Source organism: Schistocerca cancellata, chromosome 7 (genome assembly GCF_023864275.1).
Source record: "Schistocerca cancellata isolate TAMUIC-IGC-003103 chromosome 7, iqSchCanc2.1, whole genome shotgun sequence".
Classification (NCBI taxonomy): Eukaryota; Metazoa; Arthropoda; class Insecta; order Orthoptera; family Acrididae; genus Schistocerca; species Schistocerca cancellata.
In genome coordinates, this window is record NC_064632.1 from 315,919,849 (window position 1) to 315,944,611 (window position 24,763).

The 24,763-nt window shown below is 39.8% G+C and overlaps 1 protein-coding gene across 1 annotated transcript in view; it reads left to right on the forward strand.

Annotated features, from left to right (window-relative positions):
- The window catches only part of LOC126092748 (leucine-rich PPR motif-containing protein, mitochondrial-like), a 245,182-nt gene extending 228,158 nt beyond the window's left edge, over positions 1–17,024 (forward strand). Inside the window, 4 exon segments of the mRNA XM_049908474.1 lie at positions 11,478–11,676; positions 11,787–12,065; positions 16,509–16,660; positions 16,837–17,024. Coding sequence (XP_049764431.1) covers positions 11,478–11,676; positions 11,787–12,065; positions 16,509–16,660; positions 16,837–16,905 — 699 coding nt within the window. The 3' untranslated portion in view covers positions 16,906–17,024.
- The last annotated feature ends 7,739 nt before the right edge of the window (positions 17,025–24,763 follow it).

A 24,763-nucleotide genomic window follows, 5' to 3' on the forward strand; every position in this document is an offset into this window, starting at 1 on the left:
TTGACTCCTACAAGTTTACAGTATTTGATATTGAAAGTTATGGACGTTACAGTGACAACACTATTTCTTGTGAATTCAGCTTTCTATCAAGAGTATATAGAGCCAAAAGTATTCTATCTCCAAATCAGAATCGCGTGTATCATACAAAAAGTTGTATTGTCTCACCTCGTCTATAAGTCTCTCTGTGTCCATGATACATGCACTACAAAGTGCAAGACAAAAAGCGCCTCACGCTGCTGCTTCCAGTGTGACCACAGAGCAGTTGAGTGTGCCAACAGAGGCAAGCAGCTGCTCCAGCTTGCGGCGAATCTGTAATCTGTGACAACCCGGCGGCGGCCGGAGCGGCAGGCTGGTTGCCGGTGCGTCAGAGCCGCACTCTGTGTGACCGCCGCCATACAGTAATGAGCGATTCAACAGGGCGGCCTGCCAGCTGCGGTTCAAGGCCACAGGCCGGACGGCCAGGCCGCATTCTGTCTGGCCAGGCCTTAAGTCTCCCCTGACCCACAGTTCTGGATGACTTTCCCAAAATCTACCCCTTTTCTTATACCTCTCCAGTCCTTTTCCTTCACCCCTCTTCCTTCCTCTTCATACCTTCTGCATGAAGAAGGAGCCACTGCTCCGAAAGCTTACCTAGTTATAATCTTCTTTTATGTGTGTGTTCTGCCACCACTTGGCGAATAGATTTTTTATGTATCCAATTACAGTACGTTTGCATCTTATGTGCCATGATCAGCTGTCTGGAGTCTTATATTCATTACCATATGCCCATACCTACAATAATTAACACAAACTACTAGTACTCATTCTGTTTACAGTACAGAATGCTCTAGTAAATTATATTGACCGCATCCCACCAATCGTAAATAATGCTCCTTCATATAACTATAGAACTGGCTTTATAAACGTAACCCTAAAATTTCTGTGAATCTCTGTCTTAGACTCCATGCCCTCTACACTCAAAAACAAGGAAAGCAATCACAAACCAGCAGTCTGCTCACTCGCTGTAGTGTGTGACAAAACTGCATGCTGCATGGAGGTCAGTTGTGCTGGCATCAGTTGCCAGACCAGTTCCACTGATATCAAAATACAGTGAAACCCCACTTTTAAGCTTTTTCAAAGGCCTTCAAAAAATGGTTTAAAACGTGACACACGAATACAAACCCCTTATGTAACTGGAACTGATAACCGTCCAAGAAGTAGGAACATTTGACTCAATTTCATATGTCATAATCAATGTTTTTTGAAAGCCTACGGCTGTCGTTCATTATTTAAAATAATGAAATAGTGCACTAGTTACATATTTTTTCTTGCTTAGCATGATGCTTTTCGAGAATTTTTTTCTCGGTGTCAAGAGCAAATATGTAAATAAGTATTTTGTGTGGTCGTTGAATATTTGTTATTCTGCATCTCTTGCACTGTAGTCGTCTTTTTGAGGTTATCAGGTACTGTGCCTCATCAGTTATGTAGAAAACCACACACACACACACACACACACACACACACACACACACACATTGTTTGTTTGTGTAACATCACAAAAAATACATACGTAAATATTGCACATGACAAAAAGAATAAATTCTTGAAACCTGTTTTGCTGAGCATGAATAAAATATGTAACTGGTAGTGTGTTTAAACTAAAAGCATTTGAGCAACACAAATTGAATGACTGTGTCAACTAGCGCTCCAAGTGGCCATACGCCAAAACACGCTAATTGTAGTTCGACAAAGGTGTCACAATGATCACAACAATCACGAAACTGCATTTGCGCAGTAGGGATAGTTTGGAAATGGTTGTGATTGGCCATATCTTCATTCGAACAAACCCAGTTACTGCCACTGCGCCAAGTAGAGCTTGGCAGCAGCAGGAGATACGGCACGAATTGTTCCAACTTTCAGACATTTACTGGTTCAAATCTGCTGAGTGGATTGCCCTGTTGTCAAGAAACTTAACCGCATAATATTTGTAAATGCTACTGGATGGCCAACATCACGCCAGAATCATTTTTTTCTCCACAAACATTTTTTCGTAATGCGTAAATTGCGGGAAAATTACAGATATGTTGATGCAAAATCAGGTGCAAATTAACATTGTGGGCATAGGAAATTTGACAGGACCAATAAAAAATGTCATAAACAGCAGGAAAACTTTAATTCCGGGAACGCAAAAGACGGAATATACTGTACTTCTGACATGAATCTATAGTGACTCGGGTTGAGGGGGGCTGCTACAGTGTAGAGGTGGTGGAATGGCAGGGTGCAGAGGTGAAGAGGCTGGCCAGTGATGGCTAGGAAATCTTGACGGCAAGATCAAACATCTTTAATCAGTCTTGGGCTACAATGATCAAAGTGGTGCGACGCCATTCTGCAGGCATGCAGTCAGTAGTCACCTGTGGAAGGTCGTGGTGGCATGATGGACAGGTGACATTCGTGTCCTACTTTGCTGCCGCTGTGAATATCTGCCCATATTCTTGTCGAGGTCCAAGGAAAGTTCACTCCAACATAGGTGGATGACAGTGATACAGCCTTGGCCACTGACCACTACCCTCCAAGGCAGAAGTTTGGCTTCTGTTGAAGGGCCTGGAGGCAGCTCCTCCAGTGTACCGCTCCAAGTCCATGGCCCACACCATAACGTGATGGAGACATGCATGACCATGGTGTTGTGGAGGGTGCTGCCAGGCTGTGTGTAACTGTATTAGAATCATAAGGTATTTGGAGTGCTTTATGGCACATTTGTTGTGTCCATATGTCACTTCCAGGCACATACAGATCAATATCTTTGTGGCAAAATGGTGTGAAAACTCCCCTCAGCTGGTTCCTGGCTACAGTGCTTTTCTGAGGGTCACCAAGATTGCGCAGCTTAGTCTGGCCACCTTGTGCTAGGTAAACAGGTTTGTTTATGAAATCGTATACCAGCGCCTCTGCACCTGCCTTCTCACCTCACATACCGCTGCAGTGGATCTGCTTTTGCTCAGTAACACACAAAATTAGCTGTGTCATCACAGAACTACATGGGAATTGTTATCAAGTTGTTTCATAAAATTTTATCCATTAGCTTTGATTTTCAGGAAGATGTTATCAAGTGGGGTATGGTGTGTTTTTCAGATATATAGCAGTTTCCAAAGTAGTGGTTAAGTTGGGGACAAATCGCAAAGCCTAAACATTAAACAATTGAAAATCCAGGTTGGAAAATCAACAACATTATCAAAAGGATAGATATAATATACCAACAAAATTAATCAGTTTTTGAAAATACAGTGTAACTGCATAGGTACAAAGTCTATTCACCAAGCAGCGGCAGGAGAACACACACATGTAAATGTTAAAGGAAATTGCAAGCTTCCGGAGCCAGTGGCTCCTCCTGCAGTAGGGTTGAAGGAGGTGGAAGAGAGATGAAAAATAAGGACTGGTGAGCTTAAAAAATAGGGAGACTTACCAGACAGGATGAAAACGAAAGAGTGATTGTTGGGGACTGCCAGACGGGCAGATCTTGACCTAAAGCTTGTTGCTGAATGATAACTGAAGTGTGAATAAATCTAAAATCATCCTCGAAAGATCTTAACAAATTAGTATCTAGCATTATTAGCCTGTCTGCATTATTCAACATTACAAATTGAAGTCTACCAAAGTTCTTACAAATCCTATCCAGTGTAATTACTGTCCAGCAATGCAAAATGCCTTAAAGAAAAAAAAAATCTTCTGTAAACAGCCCCTACTCAAGTGAATTTTTTGAAATTTATTAAAATCATTCTCTTTGTCAGAGAAATAGGCAGTGAGTGATAAATTTTATAACAGTTCTAGCATTGCTGCTGTGTAAATTCACTAAGCAGATCTAAGGTTTGCGTGCAGTCACTTACTGGCCAGTCTGTTTTGGCAGTTGAAAATAGCATAAGAGAAGCCAAAGTTTTAAATTTCACATTTAAGAAATAGTTCACATGGGAGAATTGTACAAACATGCCATTATTTGATTATCATACAGACTCCCTTGTGGATGACATAGTAATAAATGTCTGTGATGTAGAGAAACAACTGAAAGAGCTGAGTTTTCACCAGGTCCGGATGGATTTCCAATTCGGTTTTACAAAGCGTGCTCTACAGTATTGGTCCCTTACTGACCCTGCATTTATCGCAAATCTTTCGCCAAGTGCAAAGACCCAAGTGACGGGAAAAAACTGCATGTCAGTCCTGTATATAAGAAGAATGAAAGAATGGACCCCGAAAATTACATACCAATATGTGTAACACCGGGTAGTTGCAGAATACTTGTATGTATTCTTAGTTTGAATATAATAAATTTTCTTGAGACTGAGAAGCTTATGTCCAGGAATCAGCATGATTTTAGAAAGCATCGAACTGTGGATGAGGGGCAATAGGCAGATTCCATATTTCTAGATTTCCAGAAAGCATTTGACACAATGCCCCACTACAGACTATTAATGAAGGTATGAGTGTATGGAATAGGTTCTCAGATATGTGAGTGTTCGTTAGAGACAAAGGTGCTGTGAAGTGTGATAGGACCACCATTATTTTCTATATACATAAATGATCTGGTGGGGTCAAATGCTGGAAGTCTTTTTAGGAGGAATATACAGTCATTAAGGCATTGCACTTTTCTGTAGGAAGTCCTTATGCAGCTAAACTGGAGTTTTTCTATTTTCAAAATAGATTTCCTGTTGCCTCTGCTTAATGAGAAGCATCCATAGTTTCTTTTAGACCTCATTAGACCCCTGTATGATAATAACAAAATATTATGATATACTTACCACCATACTGTTGTAACCATGCACAGTATTCTGAGACAAGGCTGTATCTTTGTGAAATATGCACTATGCCCCATCCATGATAGGAGTGAGACATTATCATTCCTGGATAAATAGTTTTATTCTGCACTTGGGAAATTTGGTTGTTTAATCTCATGTGTTAGTCCCTGTGGAATCGTTCACCTGCCAGAGTTGAGAATAATTGTTGTAAGGACTGAGACCTGTAGGCCTTAAGATGCCAACCAGATTTCTAACTGGGGCATTGGTGAACTCATTTATGTAACAAATGTCCATGTCTTGTAATCGTTTTCTGACTTTACATTTTTGGTGTAGGCATCAAAGCTTTAGAATGTATCTGTGAACTAGGAAACCGGATAGAAGTAAAGTCTCCTGAAAGGTGTAAAAGAGGTTTTTATTACAACAAGAATGTGTACATCAGATTTTGCTAATATTCACACACTTACAAATTAAAGGCCATTAAAGGCATAGAAACAGGTTAAAAATAACTGTTGCTGTGTAGGATTTTGTCTTCCTTGATAGTCTGTAAGTAAATTGCTTGTATGTACACTGATCAGCCAGGACATTATGATCACCAACGTACTATCAGTATGAACCTGCTAAGGTGATAGCTGTGTCACCTGGCAGGGAATGACTGTCAGTCAGACACACACATGGCACATGCAGTATCAGTGAGCATGCTGTCTGTGTATAGAATGGAGAAAGCACATGATCTACCTGAGTTTGATGGAGATTTGGTGCAAGCATTTCGGCAGATGCACAACTTCTCAGGTGTTCAGGGAATGCTGTGGTGAGTGTCTTCAACACATGGTGAAACCAATGTGAAATGACATCCAGATGTCGTGGGGTTGGGCAGCCACTCCTGATTACAGATGGATGCCTTACACTGAGCAGACTGGTAAAACAGAACAGGTGGCAATTTGTGGCAGAACTAACATCAACATCAGACTTTAATGCTGGACGGAGTACAAGTGTGTCTGAACACGCAGAGCATCAAATGCTCCTAACAGTGGGCTTCCACAGGCAACGGTCCATGCATGTGTCAGTGTTAATACCTAGACATCGACAACTATGACTGAAATGGGCACTTGACCATCAGCACTGGACATTGGTGCAGTGGCAGAGCATTACCTTCTTCATCATGCTGATGGGAGGGCGTAAATCTTTCATCTTCGAAGAGAAAGCTCCTTGACACCTGTACTGCGGGATGGAGACAAGCTGGCAGTGGCTCCATTATGCTCTGGCGAACATTCACATTGGCATCCATGGGCACAGTGGAGTTTGTACAAGGCACCATGGTGGCCAAGGAGTATAGCACACTGGTTGCAGACCATGTTTCCCAACAGCAGGGGGAAGAAGATAATGTGCCATGTCACAAAGTCAGGAGGGTAATGGAGTGGTTCGAGGAACACAGCGGCGACTTTAAATTTATGTGCTGGTCCCCAAACTCGTCAGATCTGAAATGTGATTGAACATAATTTCAGAACTCATTGCCATCTCCCTGCAATTTACAGGAATTAGGTGACTTGTGTGTGCAGATGTAGTGCCACCTCCCTCCAGCGACCGACCAAGGCCTTATTGCTTCCACGCTATGATGTGTCGCCACTGTTATCTGTGCCAAAGGTGAACATACTGGCTATTACATAGGTGGTCATAATGTTGTGGCTCATCAGTGTAAGTCAGATGTAGTGCCATGGATTCAAACTACATGCAAGTACAGAGTCATTACAGTGAGAATACACAGAAAATGTAAAATGTTGCTAATCTCTCAGATGATTCCCTTTTTCAGAGCCAACTACAGCGCGCGTGCATGCGCGCGCACACACACACACACACACACACACACACACACACACACACACACACACACACACACACACATATATATATATATATGTCACTGCTCAGTTGTATAGTTACAGTAGATACTGCAAACCTTTGCCTGATCAACAATTCATAATTTGGAGTAAAGTGAATTTACCTCTGGTCTAACATGGCATATGTGTTGTTGTGGAAATGTAATGGTAGCTACTGTTTTTATGGAAAACTGTTTCTTGTAGCTCTGAGCAGTTCTTTACACTCAGCCATTTTCATTAGAAGCGTTGTATGTTTTACACTAGAGCCATTGTACCTTTTACACATCCACACCATGACTGTTATACCACCACTCTTGACTTGTGATTTGTCCAGTGTAGTTTTGAGCATTAAAAGCTTCGTTAACACTGGAATATTGTCCACCAGTGAAAAGTACTTTTTGGTTTCCATTTTTGCTCAACTCAAAAAGTTGCAGTGTAGTTTTATGAGTCTGTGGGGGACAGAAGTACATTTGTGTGATTTCCAGAGATATAAGAGCACCAATAAAATACATTTAGCAGTAGATAAGTCTCTTTGGATATTTAAGTGGTTCCAAGATTAGTGTGTATGGAAAGACAGCAAATGGATAGTAGTCAGCAAGAAATTGGGACACTGTACTTATCACAGAATGTGAACGTTGGAGTCTTGTGTGCTCTACAAAACAGAACAGTTTAATCTGTGATGATGCAACTGGAGGAGTAATACAATCCTGGAGAAGATACAACTAGTTTAGAATACCCAGCTGATCTCATAACACAAATAGAGTTCTGTGTCATATGGCTAGCACCCCATCATTGAGCCAACACTGTTGTGTATTAGGAGAACAGTAGGCATCAGACATTATGATTGGATAACGGAAATGAGTTGTTTAGCTAGATTATTTACACAACTTGCTCCATTGTGTTGGGTTGGAGGTTGCCTTATATGCTCTTTCAGAACATGAGGAACAGACAGTTCAGGACATACACTATGAACAAAGCAGTGATGGTATAGGTGATATTGGCATTGGTTTCCCTATGACTTGTGACTGTTAAAGAAAGCACTGTGAAAGCCACAAGTAATATTAATAATATTACGAACTATTTCAATCCGTTGTGGGCTGCCTGCCCAGCAAGACGAGAACAACAGAAACACGGTAGAGTAGATGAAGAGGATTGACATCTGGGAAGTTCAACCCAGAGTTTACAAACTACCTCCTCACAATCTACAGAAAGTCTGTGCCCTGTTCATGGGAATCCACTGTCCGGTATCTATGACCATTTTCTAAGACATGTAGAATCCATGCCGCAACAACCTGCTGCTCTTTTACTTATCAGAAGATGGACCAATGTGTTAGGTGGGTAACTATAAAGTTATGATTGGGCACTGTATATGACACAGAGGTTGAAAATATTTTAATTCTGTATCAGAACCAAACTCTACGCAAGAGACATCACCATTTTAGCAAATTTAAGAGTCATTATTATGTATTGACTTCCATACTGAGAGCTGTCATCCACAATTCTATTCTGTAACATTCTGGACAGTGTAAAATTTGAAACCTTTGAGACCTGCATGCTTCCAAAAGAAATTAAAAATCTCCTTGGGTGCTTTATGCCGCACTTTTGCAGAATTTCACAGTAGTCCCACTCAATTGATAAAAGAACATTGATACATTTTCTTTTGTACCACAGCTTTTTACTGCACTGTGTGAGTGAAGTCACAATTAGTAGCATTACTGGGTATGACTTCATAGACTTTAAAGATGGATTTACTGGGTAAAATTTTCTTTGTGAACTTGTAGCTTAAATTTTGATTTTTAATTCAAAGTATTAGAGGTACTCTCCCTCAGTGAAGCAATTATCTACCACACAGATGATATGAATCCTCAGATATAAAAACTGTAATAGTGTTACCTATAAAGTTATTTTTCTGATAACGATCGAAATTAAGGACACATTATCTGTAGGCTGTGCTGTCAAGTGACGGTGTGTGAATGCACACCCAGACATGTAACCCTTGTCTCTCTCAAAACTAATGCTAGTTCTGATTCCCCTGGTCTCCTTGATGATTAAGTCCAAGTAATTTGAAACTAGGGCCAAAATCTGTCGGATTAAATATGATCTTGTGCTTCAGTTGAAATTGCATCTAGTAGCTGGTTACAGTCACTTTTACTTTCAATGTATATTTATAAAGCCATTGTAATAGTTAACCTAAGCTTTTCACACTAAAGATCTTGTGCTCTTTTTATTATGAGAATGTGTTCAGCCACTGGAGATTTTTCTAAATTCTTGTAGTTAATATGCATGTAGTATTCTGTATGTTGCTGAGAACTGGTTTTAATAGACTTTCTGACACATTCACATGATGTAAGCCATCATTTGCAGAATACAAAATGTTGTTGATATTTTAGACAGTTGGGAAACGGTTTTAACCCCTCTCTAATATTTGTCTACTTTTGCTGGAGGCTGCTGCACAAAATGAAAAGAGTGCTATGGAGTGTGCATTTTGTGTTGAATAGTGTGTGTGTACAGGATGTTTTGGTTTGTTTTGGGGAAGGAGACCAGACAGCGAGGTCATCGGTCTCATCGGATTAGGGAAGGAAGTCGGCCGTGCCCTTTCAAAGGAACCATCCCGGCATTTGCCTGGAGCGATTTAGGGAAATCACGGAAAACCTAAATCAGGATGGCCGGACGCAGGATTGAACCGTCGTCCTCCCGAATGCGAGTCCAGTGTTTAACCACCGCGCCACCTCGCTCGTAGTACAGGATGTCTTAGGAGAAATGATAAATATTCAGGGCTGTGACAGGAACAATCATTTGAAGCAAAAAAAGGCTAGTAAACATGGGCTCGTAACTGCATACCTTAAGAGCTATGAGCACTTCTTCATCTTCAATACTGTGAAACAAATCTTTGTAAGTTCTTTGCTTTCCATAATCTGGAAGGAGCTAGTACAGACCAAAACAGGAGAACATTGTCTAGTGAACATGGGGTCTAAAACACATATTTTAAGAGCTCTGAGCGCTTGTTCAGTAGAAAAGATATGTTTCACATTAGCGATGATGAACAAGTGCTTGTAGCTCGTAAGATATATTTTTGGAGTTGATGTTTACTAGCCTTTTTTCCGTCAAATGATCATTCCTGTCATATTCCCAAATACAGATCATTCCTCCAGGAACACTCTGTACCTGCATTTTCCCATTTTCCAGAAAGCACAGACATGTCATCTTGTACCAAATAGCTTTTTGTCTGAGTATGGGTATTATATTATTTTAACACTAAAACGGTCTTATCCCAATAAACTTTTAGTTTCACGTATCAGTGCATTCAGCACAGTCTTTGGGCAGGGAGAGGGAGACTATGCCCATTAAGGCATCTTTGTATGGCAGGTGTTTAAGGTAAGAGTGACCAAGCAAAGTGACTGGTTTCTGAACAATTGGAACATCTCACAATGGCAGCAGATTGAAATAAAGAATACGTCTTCTGTCACCCAGAACAAGGTTTCCATGGTTTACTAGAGTACTTAAAGTTGGAACAGTTGCTTCAATGTGGTTGCCTTTTCCAGTAATGGATGCATGAATTCATTTTATTGTGTTCAATGTCACTTTGCTGAGCACATTGGCAGTGATATTGTTAATCTTAGATGTTATGTTATTGCATAGTTCTGCCAATGTGTACAGCCTGTTTTTATAAACCCTTCGTTTAAGGTAGGCACACAGGAAGAAGACTGGAGGTGTTAAACAGGGAGAATGTGGGGCCATAACCATAATCCTTTAGAGATGATTCAATGACCAAAAAATTCACTTGAGAAATGAGTTGTTTTGTTAGATACGTGACAAGTGGTGCCATCCTGCTGTCATCAAGAATAATGTTCATCTTCCTCAAGAAACTTACAAACAAAATAGGGCCCACTGTTCAACTACATGATGGCACATCACACTCCAAATTTCTGCAGTGGAAGGTGTTTTTGTGAAAGACTTGGAGTTTTGATTGACCAGATTCTTGTGATTTGACCATTTATGTATCCACGCAGGCGAAACCGTGCTTCACCAGTTGAGAAAACATTTCCCCATTCTGAGTTTCCAGGGATGTTAACAAATGGCTGAAACCATGTACAGTACACCAGATGTTTTTGTTTATCTGGCATCTTTAATTTTTGAACACTGCAAACATGATGTTAATGAAATTTTAACTTTTGCATTGCTTTGTGTGCTCTACCATATGAAGACAGATTGGACAGATAATCTCTTCAAACTTTGGAAGTGACCACAGAATCACATTCCTAACCACAGCCTGTTTAGCGTCTGTCGGAATGGCCGAGCTCATAGTTGGCATCTGGATATTTTCCATGAAGTGGATCTACAACACATGTATATGAACAACAGGCAAATTCTGCTCAACAATGAAAACTCATTTCTCTTGGAAGAATTCAGTAATACTACAGCAGTCGTTTGACCTTGGCAATTTCATTTTTTGTGATCAAATGAATGCAGTGCAATTTCTATTTAATCACATTTATTTTCACATGTGCAACTTTTCAATTGTGCTCTATAAATTGAGGCAATATATTTAAATTAAGTTAAAATTGACTAACTATCTGGTTTTTCTCATCTGACACTTCTCAGTTTCTAAATTTTAGCAGAGCTTTAGATTCAGTCTCTGTAGCCATGCTGTCATTACGCTTCCATCTTCTAAGTGATTCTGCTGAACAAACCTTAAAGATCAGAAGCTTGACTTTATATATATATATATAAAAAAAAAAAAAAAAAAAAAAAAAAAAAAAAAAAAAAAAGTTTGTGAAACTTTTGTTTTAAATAGGAGGCCATTAGCAAGTTGCTACTATGATTATTTCTTGTTCTGTTACAGGAACTGAAAAGAATAGTGTCATTTGATAATAAGCTGTGTACAGCATATTCTACTGCTGGAAAAGCAAAAGAATATCTTGAAAGCCTGGAGAAAGAAATAAATAGTGCAAAGGATGATGATGTATCAAAGCTGTCCGTGTCATTTCCAAGGGGTGGAGCCTTTGCTATTTTGGAAAAGGAGCCAGAAATTTTACCACTATGTGAGTATTGAAGTTTATATTTGAAGCATGGTTCAGACAGCTCAACTTTAATTAGGTTTGTGTCAGGAATTTGAATTTGTCAATATTAATTCACCTTTTACTTGTTGCAGATGAGAGAGTTGCCCAAAAGTATGCAAAGCATGGAATTCTCTCTCCTGTAAATGTATTATGGGTACACCTGTTGCTTAAGAACGAAGATGGAGCAGCAAGACAATTATGGGATGATTTTCTCAGTAAACATCCCCAAATAATGTATCAGAAAGTAATAGAGGTGGCAAGGAAAGAAGATAATCTCAGCATTGTGCAGAAGCTGCTGGATTATTTGAAAACTGCACCAGTAACAGAGCAAAGTTTGGGAGTTGTGTACAGCTGTATTTTAGATATCCATGGTATGTGTAATCTGCAAGTGGAGTCATGAACTGTTAATCAAGACTAGTAATTGATGAATTTGTTTTAATGTGCAGTTTAATTTTATACATTAGGGTAAAAAGGAATTGCAGGTCTCTTAAGATCACACGTTGAGAGGGACCAAGCCGGTGTGGGTGGATGATGGATGGATGGATAGATGGGAGAGTGAGTGGGTGGGTCAGTGAACAGTGGGAGGCATGCTGTCAGAGATGAGACTGTGATAATCACTGTGCCAGATTCGGTCCAGTGATGACGAGGACAGTGTGAGAACTAAAGATAGATTAAAGGGAAGAGCAGTGAATAGTGCAATTAAGAATTATGGTAGAAGAAAGACTATTGTTTAATGTCCTGTTGACAACAAGGTTAGCAGAGAGGGAACACAAGCCCAGATTAGGGAAGGATCAGGAAGGAAATCAGTCGTGCCCTTTAAAAGCAATTATCCTGGCATTCTCCTTAGGTGATTTAGGGAAATCATGGAAAACCTAAATGAAGGATAGTCGGATAGGGATTTGAATTGTCATCGCCCTGAACACGAGTTGACTGTGCCCCCTCTCTTGGTGAATTAAAGGAAAAGAAGAATGAGTCAGAATATTATATGATAAAAAGAGTATAATGGAAAAGAGGGGAATGTTTTAATTATTACATAATGATTTTACTTTAAACAATTTGAGAATAATTAGTGCTACATTATCTGTAAAGTATAAATAATTGAATTATAGACATTAGTTGCTAGTCAATTTCAGCCAAAAAGAAGGAAAAAAATTAACCTTGGCTCTATAATCTATACTTTCTCAAAGTTATTCATTTAAAATTTCAAGGAAGTGACCAGATAGGCTAAAAATTATGAATAGTTCAATTCACAAAATCAGTTGATTCTAAAAACTTCTGTCTTTGACTAGACTACCTAAGTCATGAATCATAGAATGCAGACTTTTATGGCTGGTATTTGTGTTATTACTGACACTTGTTTTATAGACATTGGGCCTTCTTCCAATGCTGGAGACATTATCAAAGGCTTCAATGATTGAGAAAGCAGTTACAGCTTCAAACAACCTCAGCAAGTTTTAACTATTTACATGTATCCATGCAACCTATAAACAGTTTGGCTTATTGAGCTCGTGAGCGACGGCAGCTACAGAGTTGTTAAAGCCTTTTATGATGTCTCCAGCATAGGAAAATGAAATGTATGCCTTGGACAATGGCGAAATGCCCATAAAACAAATGTTAGCAACAGGCCATGAATGTTACAAGTCTGCTTCAAAATTTGTGCACCATTCTTGTACTTTTGTCACTACTCAACTTCCATCAAACGTGGATGAATGTTGGCTGATGTGTAGTTCTCAGCTCCAAGAAACTGATTAACAGTGTGCACATGTATTCCTTTCTCTCTCTAACATATCAAAGAATTATTTTTAAAATAAATTATGAGACAATCTGCTGGCCAGTACTTCAGGAGGCGAACTGTCTAGTGCTGCAGTTATAAGCATACAAATATAAAAGTGACACACTATGCTAGATTTCAGAGAGGAGGCCACACATGTAGTGAGCCTTTGGTCCTTCCCATCCTGGGTTCTGAGTGACCTGCTCTTCTTTTCACCCTTCCCCAGTATATCCGTATCTCTTCTCCAAGGAAGGAACTATTAGCCCCAATATCAGGATAGTGTATGTACAATACTTTTGTGTGTAGGCAATACTAACAGTTCACCTCCTGAAGGTAAAATTTGCCCAGCAGTTCTGTCTAGTAGTTTATTAGTCCCTTTTGATATGAATTCTTTTTATGGTACTTCTGGTCAGTGTGGATGTGCATCTTCACTTGGGGTTTACCTGATATTTAAATACACGTTCTAAGGAACCTTGACCAACACTGATGTACTGAAGAAAATCATTGTAGTACTTACTTTTGATAAACCTTTCCAATCTGACATACAAATTATCTTCATTTCTAGCAATGAGTAATATTTAGTCCAAGAATGAAGTTCGATTGTATGCATGTAACGTTAATTATTTTTTAGTCCATGTGGTCATTAGTATTTGTTGCTTTTATTACCCATTGTATATCTGAAACCCCAACAGTTTTATCCCCCCCCCCCCCTCTTCACTTAACCTCAAAATATAGTGAATATCTTCATTCTTTCTTTGTCTGCATCTTCACAATTGTGCTCATAGTAAGATTAGAGTTAGTCATGACTCATTTTATTAGCATGCTCATGTGACATTTAACCACTTTTGGATTCTGCGATCTCTCATTTATCCTTTCAGTTGATGGGCAAGTTCAGTCTTCATACTTTTTCAAAATTATAACTTGGGACTCAGGCTACATGAGATCCATGCAACTGCTAAGAACAGGCAAAATGGCACAACCACAACCAGCCAGCAACAGAACAAAATAGATAACAAATCCACCTGGGGAGCAATACCAGCCAACTCATTCACTGGCGGAGTCCATGTGTACTCAGTATCACTTGCTATTGTTGTTAGTGACAGCCCTATTCCCCAAATAGAATTCTGAAAATATTTTTAAAATGTCAGTGTAATGTTTGTGAGTTTTACAGATGAACTATGTGTAGAAATAGCAAATATTGTATGAATTGGTACACATGTGACAGCATGCGCTGCCTAATATGTTCCTAAATGACATGGATCAAAAGGGGATTCCTTTGGAATTCATACCCGGGGTTTCGTTGGATAGTCCTTGGGCCAGGGACCATTTGTATACCCAAATGAAGGAACATCTTAGTGTCACTAGTCCGCTATACAGGGCCAAAGTTTGAATAATATACACTACTTCTGCTTAGGCAAATGGAACAAATCAGTTGATTCTTTTTGCATTTAGTGCAGTCTACAATGGGCCTTAAGGGGTATAAGGACACCGCTAGTGCATGGGCAGTTCCTTAGAAAGGATTTTTTGTACCAAAACCAAGCTGTGAATTGCAAGATGGCTATGCACAGCAAATGGCTGAAATTTTTACTATATATTCCTAAGATCTCGATTTAGAACAACATTAAAAATACCAAGAAAAGTGTCATCTTTTTATGAGATGTTGAGATTCAGTGTAACTTTACTTGTATACAAAAAATATGCTGTGAGGTGAAAATGTAGTTTATGAAGTGACATAGCACAGAGAAATATGCTATAAAGTGTTTTATTTATCATCAGAAGGGTTCTAGGATCCCCATGTTGCAGTACTGAAGCTCAAGCAAAATTAGTTTTGCGTTACTTCGATTTCACATAAGTAAACTATAAAAATTTTACTGACCCATCAAGTTCTTTTGATATGAGGGAAATGCTTGTTATGGCAGGGAAAAGAAGGAACTAGCAAAAAGATGCTCCGATTGGAGTACAAAAAAGGCAAATATGCTCCTGTTTTAAAGATTCTGATTGAAAAGTTCGGTACCAGCTGCCTCGTTCTATTTTCCGAGGAAAACTGTGTGCATATATATTAATAAAGGGTACATAAGTAAAGAGATTAATCTAATTTTTTTACCAAAAAACAATTATTTTCAATTACTTCCCAAATTTTGGATTTTTGTAGTTTATCTCCTTTGAGTCTGTTTTAACGTGAACTTACGTCCATGTTGTTGGGATTAACACACTTTGGTGTAAATACTTCTTCTTTGGGCACAAAAATTCTTATTCTTGTGAATATAACGTATTTGTCAATTATCAGACTTCTTCCTCAGATACAGGCAGCACTCATGACATGACATTTACGTATTGCGTGGAAGATAACTGAATAGCTTCTTGGTTTTGTTCCAATAATAATTATTATTCAGGCAACACAAATGGCTATCACTCACATCATACAAAAATACATCTTCTCCACTCGAGAACTAAAGACAGAGTCTCTCTATTAATTGACAAAAAAATTGAATGAGGTTTCCCTCATTTGTTACCGCCTTCCATCATAGCAAAACACATCTTTTGCTGATGCTTGCAGCAATCGCGCTAATATTGTTTGTCAGTGCTTTTCTTACATACCAATACAACTGTCATCAAACATACATATCAACGGACATTACAAGTAATCTGCAAGCTTAACTGTGTTTCCAGTCTTTGATGGCACAGCTGAAATCACAATCAAGGATCGACGATTCTACAGATGTAGTCAGTCACATGTTGGTCAAAACCAGTTTACTTATAAAACCCCATTTATAACAAAGAAATTGTATGTTCTTATAGTTTTCAACAGTCACACTAGTAGACAGAACTGCAAAAGAGCCGTACAAAAAGCTTCAGTGTCATAGTCTCAGAGAAGGAAAATAAAACACACTGATGAACTATTTTGTGGGGAAAATACACACTAATATGGTGTGAAATTGTAATGAAAATCCCCATAACTAAGCTAACAATTATAACAAGTTTTAATGTGTCATCTTTTCATATATCAAGTTTTGTGACGTAATTTGATTTCTGATTCTCGCAGCGAAACATGGAGAAATTGAGGAAGCATTGAATGTCCTGAATACTGCAGTGAAAGACATCTGCCTAGAGAACTTCAACCGGACATCACTTTTGAGGCTCAAAGATCAGGTGGAAAGTCAGGGCAAAGTTTTCCCACACAAAATACCAGAAAAGGTGAGTACACACAAGTTTCCAGAATGAAATATTTTTTACTTCTACTGCCACAAATAAAACAGTACTATTGCATAATCACATGTAACCAAATTTAGAAAAATAAAAACAAAGAAATGAACAATTGTATGTGACATTGACAGTACAGATAAATAACTTTAAAATCTTCACATTTTCAGAGATCAAAATCAAGTAGTTCCAGTTCGAGTTCAAGTGATGATGAGAAGCAAGAACAAGCACAGCGATGAAAATGGAATAATATTTATTTTTGCATTTAGTTCAATGTATTTCCATGCTGTTGCTAGTCACTATCTTAAAAGTGTATTAAAATATATTTAACTGTTAAATACAGATATTCCTAGAATTATTTAGAACAATGTGCTCTCTTGCAAGTAATTATACACACATCCTCTTTCTGTAACACAAATAAGAAACAATACTAGTGCTGAACTGTACAGATATTCATTTCTTTTCTGTAGGATGCAAGAGTGTGCTTGTTGGCATTCCACAGCGGCAAGTATTTGTTTCTAATGGGCAGTCAAGTGAACCAGCATAACACCCAGTTTGCATGACACGCGTCGTCACTGTTGTAGGTGAACAGCATAGTGGCACATCACAGATCCACATATTTGTTGGTGGTTTGCCCAGCTGTTGACGTGGAGGCACGCAAAGGAAAGCAGAGAGGAGTGATTTGTTTCCTGGCGGCTGATAGTGCTGGACTATGTGAAATTCCATGTCCGCTGTGTATGGTGAACATGTCATTGCAAGGCAGTCCACGCTCGGGACAGGCCCATCAACTCATTACCCCTGATGTGATGGGGAGGACTGATGGCCTTATCCAGAGAGACCAATGAATTGCAGAGGAAAAAATTAGTGTTCAGGTCAGCATTAACCATGGCCCCGTACATACCATTATCAAAGGTCACATGCATTACTGCAAAATTTGCATGCAGTGGGTGTTTCATTAACTAATAGAGGACAAAAGATGGACAGAATAGTGTCAGGTCTGAGTCATCTGCTGCAATACCATGAGGAAGAGTATGTATTTCTGTCCCGTATTGTCACAGGGCATGAAACTGTAGTGCCACTATTTCAAGCCCGAGAGCAAATGGCCAACAGTGGAAACGTCTCACAACTCCCCCATCAGAAATCCAAAGCTGTTTATGCAAGTTCCAGTAAGGTCATTATGACTTCGTTCAACTGTAAGGCCACTCTGTTCGTCAAGTTCCTTGAACGTGGAATCACAGTTAATGTGCAGTGCTATGAAGACACTTTGTAGAAACTGTGGTGTACCATGAAGTCAAAATGCTCAGGAATGCTGTTGGACAGAATCATCCTGTAGCACAATAACGCACATCACATTGCCAATCAAAGACTGCACTTCAGCAGGTTGGCTGGGAAAGACTGTAGCATCCTCTGTACAGCCTGGATCCATGTGATTTTTACATCTTTGGTGGTCTGAAGAAAGACAGGTGTGGACGTTGGTTTCAGTCGGACAAGGAAGTGCAAAAGTGGGTGCAGTCGTGGATCCGGCAGAGGCAGAAGTGTTACACAAAACAGGAATCCATCCTCTCAGTAAGATAAATGCTGTTTCATCAGATATTAGGTTTTCATTTGACTGCCCCTCACAAGACACATAGTACATAAGCTCAGAATTATTGAAAATATTTCATTACATAGCAGTGAGACTCAGTGTGAATAGATTATTTTCCTTTCCCTTTGTGTTCAATTTTTCAAGAAAAGGAGTGGTGCAACTCATTCCAAGCGATGGAAATTTCAGGATGGAAACACAATTGAGGCAAGGCAGCCTATTGCTTATAAAGGAAGGAAGGCAACCACACAATTGGTGGCCCTTCCACTCGATGTAATTGGATGGTAGACGAATTATCCTCAAGATCAGGTCACACATGTGCACAGTAAGGTAGACTTCCCCAGGAGCATGATAGCTGGTGAGGTTGGGCTTGTTCTGAAGGGACACATCACACATTCTCCGACAGCTCTTGAGCTTTCAGTAGCATTCTGCTGTGATGTCATAGCCAATGCGAGTACGTTAAACGTGATTGTAGCAAGTTATTTGGTGAATTTTTATTCAATTTGTCACAAGTTGTCATTGCTGATGGCAGAGGTAAATGAAAGATTCTACACAAGCAAATGAGATATACAGTTTGCATGATACAAACTTTCTTCAAATGCAAAGTGTGTTTGTGTGTGTGTATGTGTGTGTGTGTGTGTGTGTGTGTGTGTGTGTGTGTGTATGTGTTTCATGCATACTGCACCTCTTGCTTGAAACCAGCAACAGTGGAATCCCCGTCTGTGCCTCGAAGTGCCATTGTTAGTGAATTGGGTTACAATGGGTCGCATTCAGCAGGAAGTCATCCCTGATGTAAGCAGATGTGTGGCCAACTTTCGGCTGTGAAATGGCAATGAGAGCAACAAAATTGACTAGAAGCTGCAACTTACCAACACTGAGGTATTAACATAAAAATGTTAATAAAATCATGTGATTAGTCAGAGCAGACACTTCAAGGCCACCTGCTGTTACCTCATATCTTACAGACTATAATGATCAGCAGCTCTTTTTAATAATCTTTCCACATACACTCGTGCTCAGAAAAAACAGAACACCCTGAATGGCTAGAGATAGGAAGTTCATATTCGCAGGACATGTACATTAATATGTTCTGCAGAAATGAATAGCATTTGAACTATGTCGGCCTGCGGGTTTAAGGTCAACACTGATATCACTGTGCAACACCATCTACTGGTAAAACGCGCTTGCATCTCTCATTGTTGCTACAAAGCAAAGGTAATGGATCAGTGACTTCAGCAGACATGCAGGATGCCTCGCAGACATACGCGTTACCTGTTTCATCAAATCAGTGACTTTGAAAGAGGGCACATTATTGACATGAGAGAATGCTGCTCGTGTGGGACGAAGTGTTTCGACAGTACAATGGGTGCGTGAAGAATGGTTCATGGAAGATTGTAGAACACGAGAGGATGGATCAGGTCGTATCAACCAGAACCCCCCCCCCCCCCTACCCCCCCAAAAAGATTGACACCTCATCCAAATGACATTGCATGACAGATCTGCGTCCTCCTTGGCACTGCGCAACAGTGGAACACATCGTACACTATCAAAGGTTACAGTCCGTCACCGTTTATTATGACATGGGTTACATATGCATCATCCACTTCTCCACCTACCATTGACAAATGTGCAGAAACATGCTAGACAGCAATGGTGTGTGGAACGATGTCATTGGGGACAGGAATGGCATCAGGTAGTGTTTTTGGATGAATTCAGGTTCTGTTTATTGAAAGTGATGGCCACATTTGCACAAGTCATACAGTGCCAACTCAAGGCCTTATGGTGTGATGTGAACAAGACAATGCACGATCACATGCTGCTGCGTGAATACATGCGTTCTTAGCATCATAGATGTCAGTCTTTTGCCTGCCGGATCACCCAACTTGTCACCAATCAAAAATGTGTAGAATATGCTGAAACAATGGGTGCATTGCTGTGATCCAACGCCAACCACCACAGATGAACTTTGGAACCAGGTATGTGCAGCATGGATGGCTATACCACAGGACACCATTTGCACCTTATACATGTCAATGCCATCATGCATGGAGCACGTTATCAGAGCCGATGGCGGACCTTGTGCCTACTAGGCAAGAGGACACCAGCTGAACCAAGATGACTGAAAAGCCAATCATTTCTGCAGTACATACTAATGTACATGCCCTGTAAGTGTGTGTGTGTGTGTGTGTGTGTGTGTGTGTGTGTGTGTGTGTGTGTGTGTGTGAGAACAAGTCACTTAACCAGATGTGAAATTTGTGGAGACTTTCTTTAAATATCGGAAATGTACGTGTATTAAGCAAGAGCATGGGACTTTTAACATTTTCCAGAAAATTCTCAGTTTAGCCACTTGCACATTACAGAAAGTCTGACCAAGTACCTTCTTTACTAAACAGCCCCTTAGAGCACGAGAGGTGTAACTCACATCACTCTCATTTTGAGATATTTTGTGGTTTACTAGGATTGTTGTGCAAAAGTAAGAAATACTTGTTTGTTAATTTTTTTTTGGTCACATATCTTATCAGAATAGTTTTTTCTAACTCGGATTAACAATTTCAATAAATTTTATCCAGTATGAAGTTCCACGTTTTATATAAACAGATAAATGATTGTGTTTACATAATCTTTGTTATTAATTGTCAATATTAACATTTCCATTCATGGTCCCGTGTCTTCAGCATTGTCAGAAGAAACACGTCTCAAAGTAGTGGTGACTAACAAAAGTTCTTATAATGTCCTCTTTTGTAACAACCTTTGGCCCTTTTTTACAGCTGTCCTTGAGGTATATTAGTCGGAGCAACTGTGCATACTTGTTTTAGATCCTGCCGTGAAATCCAATTCTGAAATACCATGTCTGTTGAGTGTCCTTGAAAAACAGTGAATACATCACACTTTTGGAACCAAATCCATTGGATCCTTAGCCATGACATTGGAAGTTTTTCAGTGTCAGTCTTCCTTTTGGCGATTGGCTTCAAGTTTTCCACAGACAAGAAGTCACTTTCATTACAGTGATGTGAAAGGGACTTTTCTCCTTGAATTGGCAATTATACTGTACCAATCACTGGGACAAAATATCGGCTTTCTATTGAGGCAAAATTACCATAATTGGCAAGATAGGAATGGCCCCATGTCGTGAACTTGGGTCTACAATTTCAGCATTATTCTTTTCACTTAAAACTACTTTTATTAAAGTCATAACTATTCAAATTCCTGTTCTGTCCTATACAAGTATCACTGCATATTACAACATATTCTGCAGATGGCGCTCGTGTTTCGATGTGTTTCACAAAACGTGCATCAATTTCCTGTGAACCTCTACGTCCAGTCACTTCATACCAGCAGTGCACACATTGTAATTTTGATGACATTTCGTAGCACGCAAATTGTAAACATAAATTATGTTTTTAATAAGCTACTTGACATGTCAGTCTAGGAAAGTATAGAGGTTTTTCTAAATGAAAAGAAAAGGCATAGGAGGAACTGATTTTTCATTGTCCACTTTCATGGGTTCCCGAGCTTTTTCAGCCTTACATCGATGCAATTTATGATCCTGTTGAAGCTGTGCCTTTTCTTATTTACCTGTCGAATGTTAAAAATTTTGCTAATAAACTTGATTGACCAATTTTGCTGTAATCTATAATTTAATCTACAGCTGTTATGTCTCAGTAGATGTACTTTATACTACACTGAAGAGCCAAAGAAACTGGTACACCTGCCTGATATCGTGTAGGGTACCCCCAAGCACACAGAAGCCCCACGACACAACATGGCATGGACTCTACCTATGTCTGTAGAAGTGCTAGAGGGAACTTACACTATGAATTCTGCAGAGCTGTCCATAAATCTGTAAGATTACGAGGGGGTGGACATCTCTTCTGAACAGCACGTTGCAAGGCATCCCAGAAACACTCAATAATGTTCATGTATGGGGAGTTTGGTGTCCAGCAGAAGTGTTTAAACCCAAAAGAGCATTCCTGGAGCTACTCTGTAGCAATTCTGGACATGTTTGGTGTCACATTGTCCTGCTGGAATTGCCCAAGTCCATCGGAATACACAATAGACAGGATGCTTATGTACTTTTCATCTGTCAGAGTTGTACCTAGGCATCAATGGTACCATACCACTCCAACTGCACATGCCCAACACCATTACAGAGCCTCCACCAACTTGAACAGTCCCCTGCTGACATGCAGAGTCCATGGATTCATGAGGTTGTCTCTATACCCGCACTCGTCCATCTGCTCGACGCAATTAAAAACAAGACTCATCTGACCAAGCCACATGTTTCCAGTTATCAACAGTTCTACGTCAGTGTTAACGGGCCCAGGCGAGGGGTAAAGCTTTGTGTCATGCAGTCAAGGGTGCACAAAAGGGCCTTGGGCTCCGAAAACCAATATTGATGATGTTTTGTAGAATGGTTAGCATGCTTACACTTGATATCTCAGCATTGAAATCTGCAGCAATATGCGAAGGGATTGTACTTCTGTCACATTGAATCATTCTCTTCTCCTGTTGTTGGTTCCATTCCTGCAGTATCTTTTTCTGGCCACGGGGATTCAGAGATTTGATGTTTTACCAGATTTCTGATATTTGTGGTACACTCGTGAAATGGTTGTATGGGAAAATCCCCACTTCGTCACTACCTCAGAGATGCTGTGTTCCATTGCTCATGCACAGACTATAACACCACATTCAAACTCACTTAAATCTTGATAACCTGTCATTGTAGCAGCAGTAACCAATCTAACAACACTTGTCATCTTATATAGGTGTTTCCGACCGCAGTGCCGTATTCTGCCTGTTTACATATCTTTGTATTTGAATATGCATGCCTACACCAGTTTCTTTGACTCTTCAGTGCAGTAAAAGCATCCAAACATAAACTATTAATTTTGATGTAAAGTAGTAAGATAATGATAAAATAAAAATCACTGACCAACAATAGATGACTGAATGAATGATATTCTCTGCTGGGTCCATATCTTCCCCAATGCTGTCTTTACTACTATGAGTCATGAATTAATGAACATAATTCAGATGATTAAAATCATATTATTACAATACTCAGAAGATTGAACACCAACATATGGAACAAAACAATAGTAGGCACAGTGGTGTGACTCCCAACTATTCTACTTTAGCTGTCAACAAAAGGATGTGTCTGTTTACAGCAGAAACTTTTACTGCTACCTATGTGGCTGGTATGTGAGTTACGAATTACACCATTTGCTCTGGTATCAGGATGCCACTTACTAAACAAGATCCCGACGTTGTGGGAAAGAATAAGGAAAGATGGAGTTACACCAATTGGGCGTCAAGAAGCTCATGTATGGAACTGTAACAAAGTATTGTGTAACTGAAGAAGTACAGAATCTGAGAGACATGTTCACAGTGTATTGGAACCTAAATTACTTCCTTTTATTGCAGTTCCTGCAATTCATGCCAATTTTGAACTAAGCATTCTCTCTCCCGCTCTCTGGGCCAGACTTTGGATTTCACAGAAAAACAAGTGAGTCCTTTGCTCAGGGCATTTATTGGGTTTAAGTGACTGTCTCCAAACAAACACACTGACAGAAAAAGAAATCACAAAACCAAGGAGTTGTTCGACAAACGAAAGCCATTAGGCGAGTTTCTACATCTGAAAGATTATGTCTATTCAAATTTCGTGCCAGTTGCATAAGAGCGCCACTGGTAGCACTACACACTGTATGGCTGTGTGTGTTAGTTACCTTTGAGACTGGATTTGGTGATCTGATATTAATCAAGAATACTTATAAGGTGACAGAGACAGCACTATCAACACCACCTTAAGTTTGAATTAGGTTATGTAATAGGGCTATGAGAGACTGAGTGTTCCTTCTGTGATATTGCAGGATTGTAGCCACTGTACATTACTGCTGACAGCAGTGGTCACGAGAATGTATGGTTGTAAGAACGCCGTGGCTTTGCAGAGAGGGAAGACCATTGTGTTCAGTGTATGACTCTAGTGCATCATACTGCATCTGCAGCAGCAGTGTGAGCAGTAATTGACACCACAGTGACACAGCAAACTGTTACAAATTAGTTAGGACACGGTGGAGGTCTGTTGTGTTTTCTAATGAACGCTGGTTCTGCCTGGCTGCCAGTGATGGCTGTATGTTGGTTAGGAGATCAGTTGAGGGCCTGCACACTTGTAGTTATGGTCTGGGGTGCGAATTCGTATGACAGCAGGAGCACTCTTGTGGTTATCCCATGCATCCTGACTGCAAATTTGTGTCAATCTGGTGAGCAACCTGTTGTACTGCCATTCGTGAACAGCATTCCAGGGGGTATTTTCCAACAGAATAATGCCTACCCACATACCACTGTTGTACTCCAACATGCTCTGCAGAGTATTGACATGTTGCCTTGGCCTGCTCAAATGCCAGATCTATCTCCAATTGAGCACATATGAGACATCATCGTATGATAACTCTAGCATCATCCACAAACAGCATTAACCATCCCTGTATTGAATGACCAAATGTAAAAGGCATAGG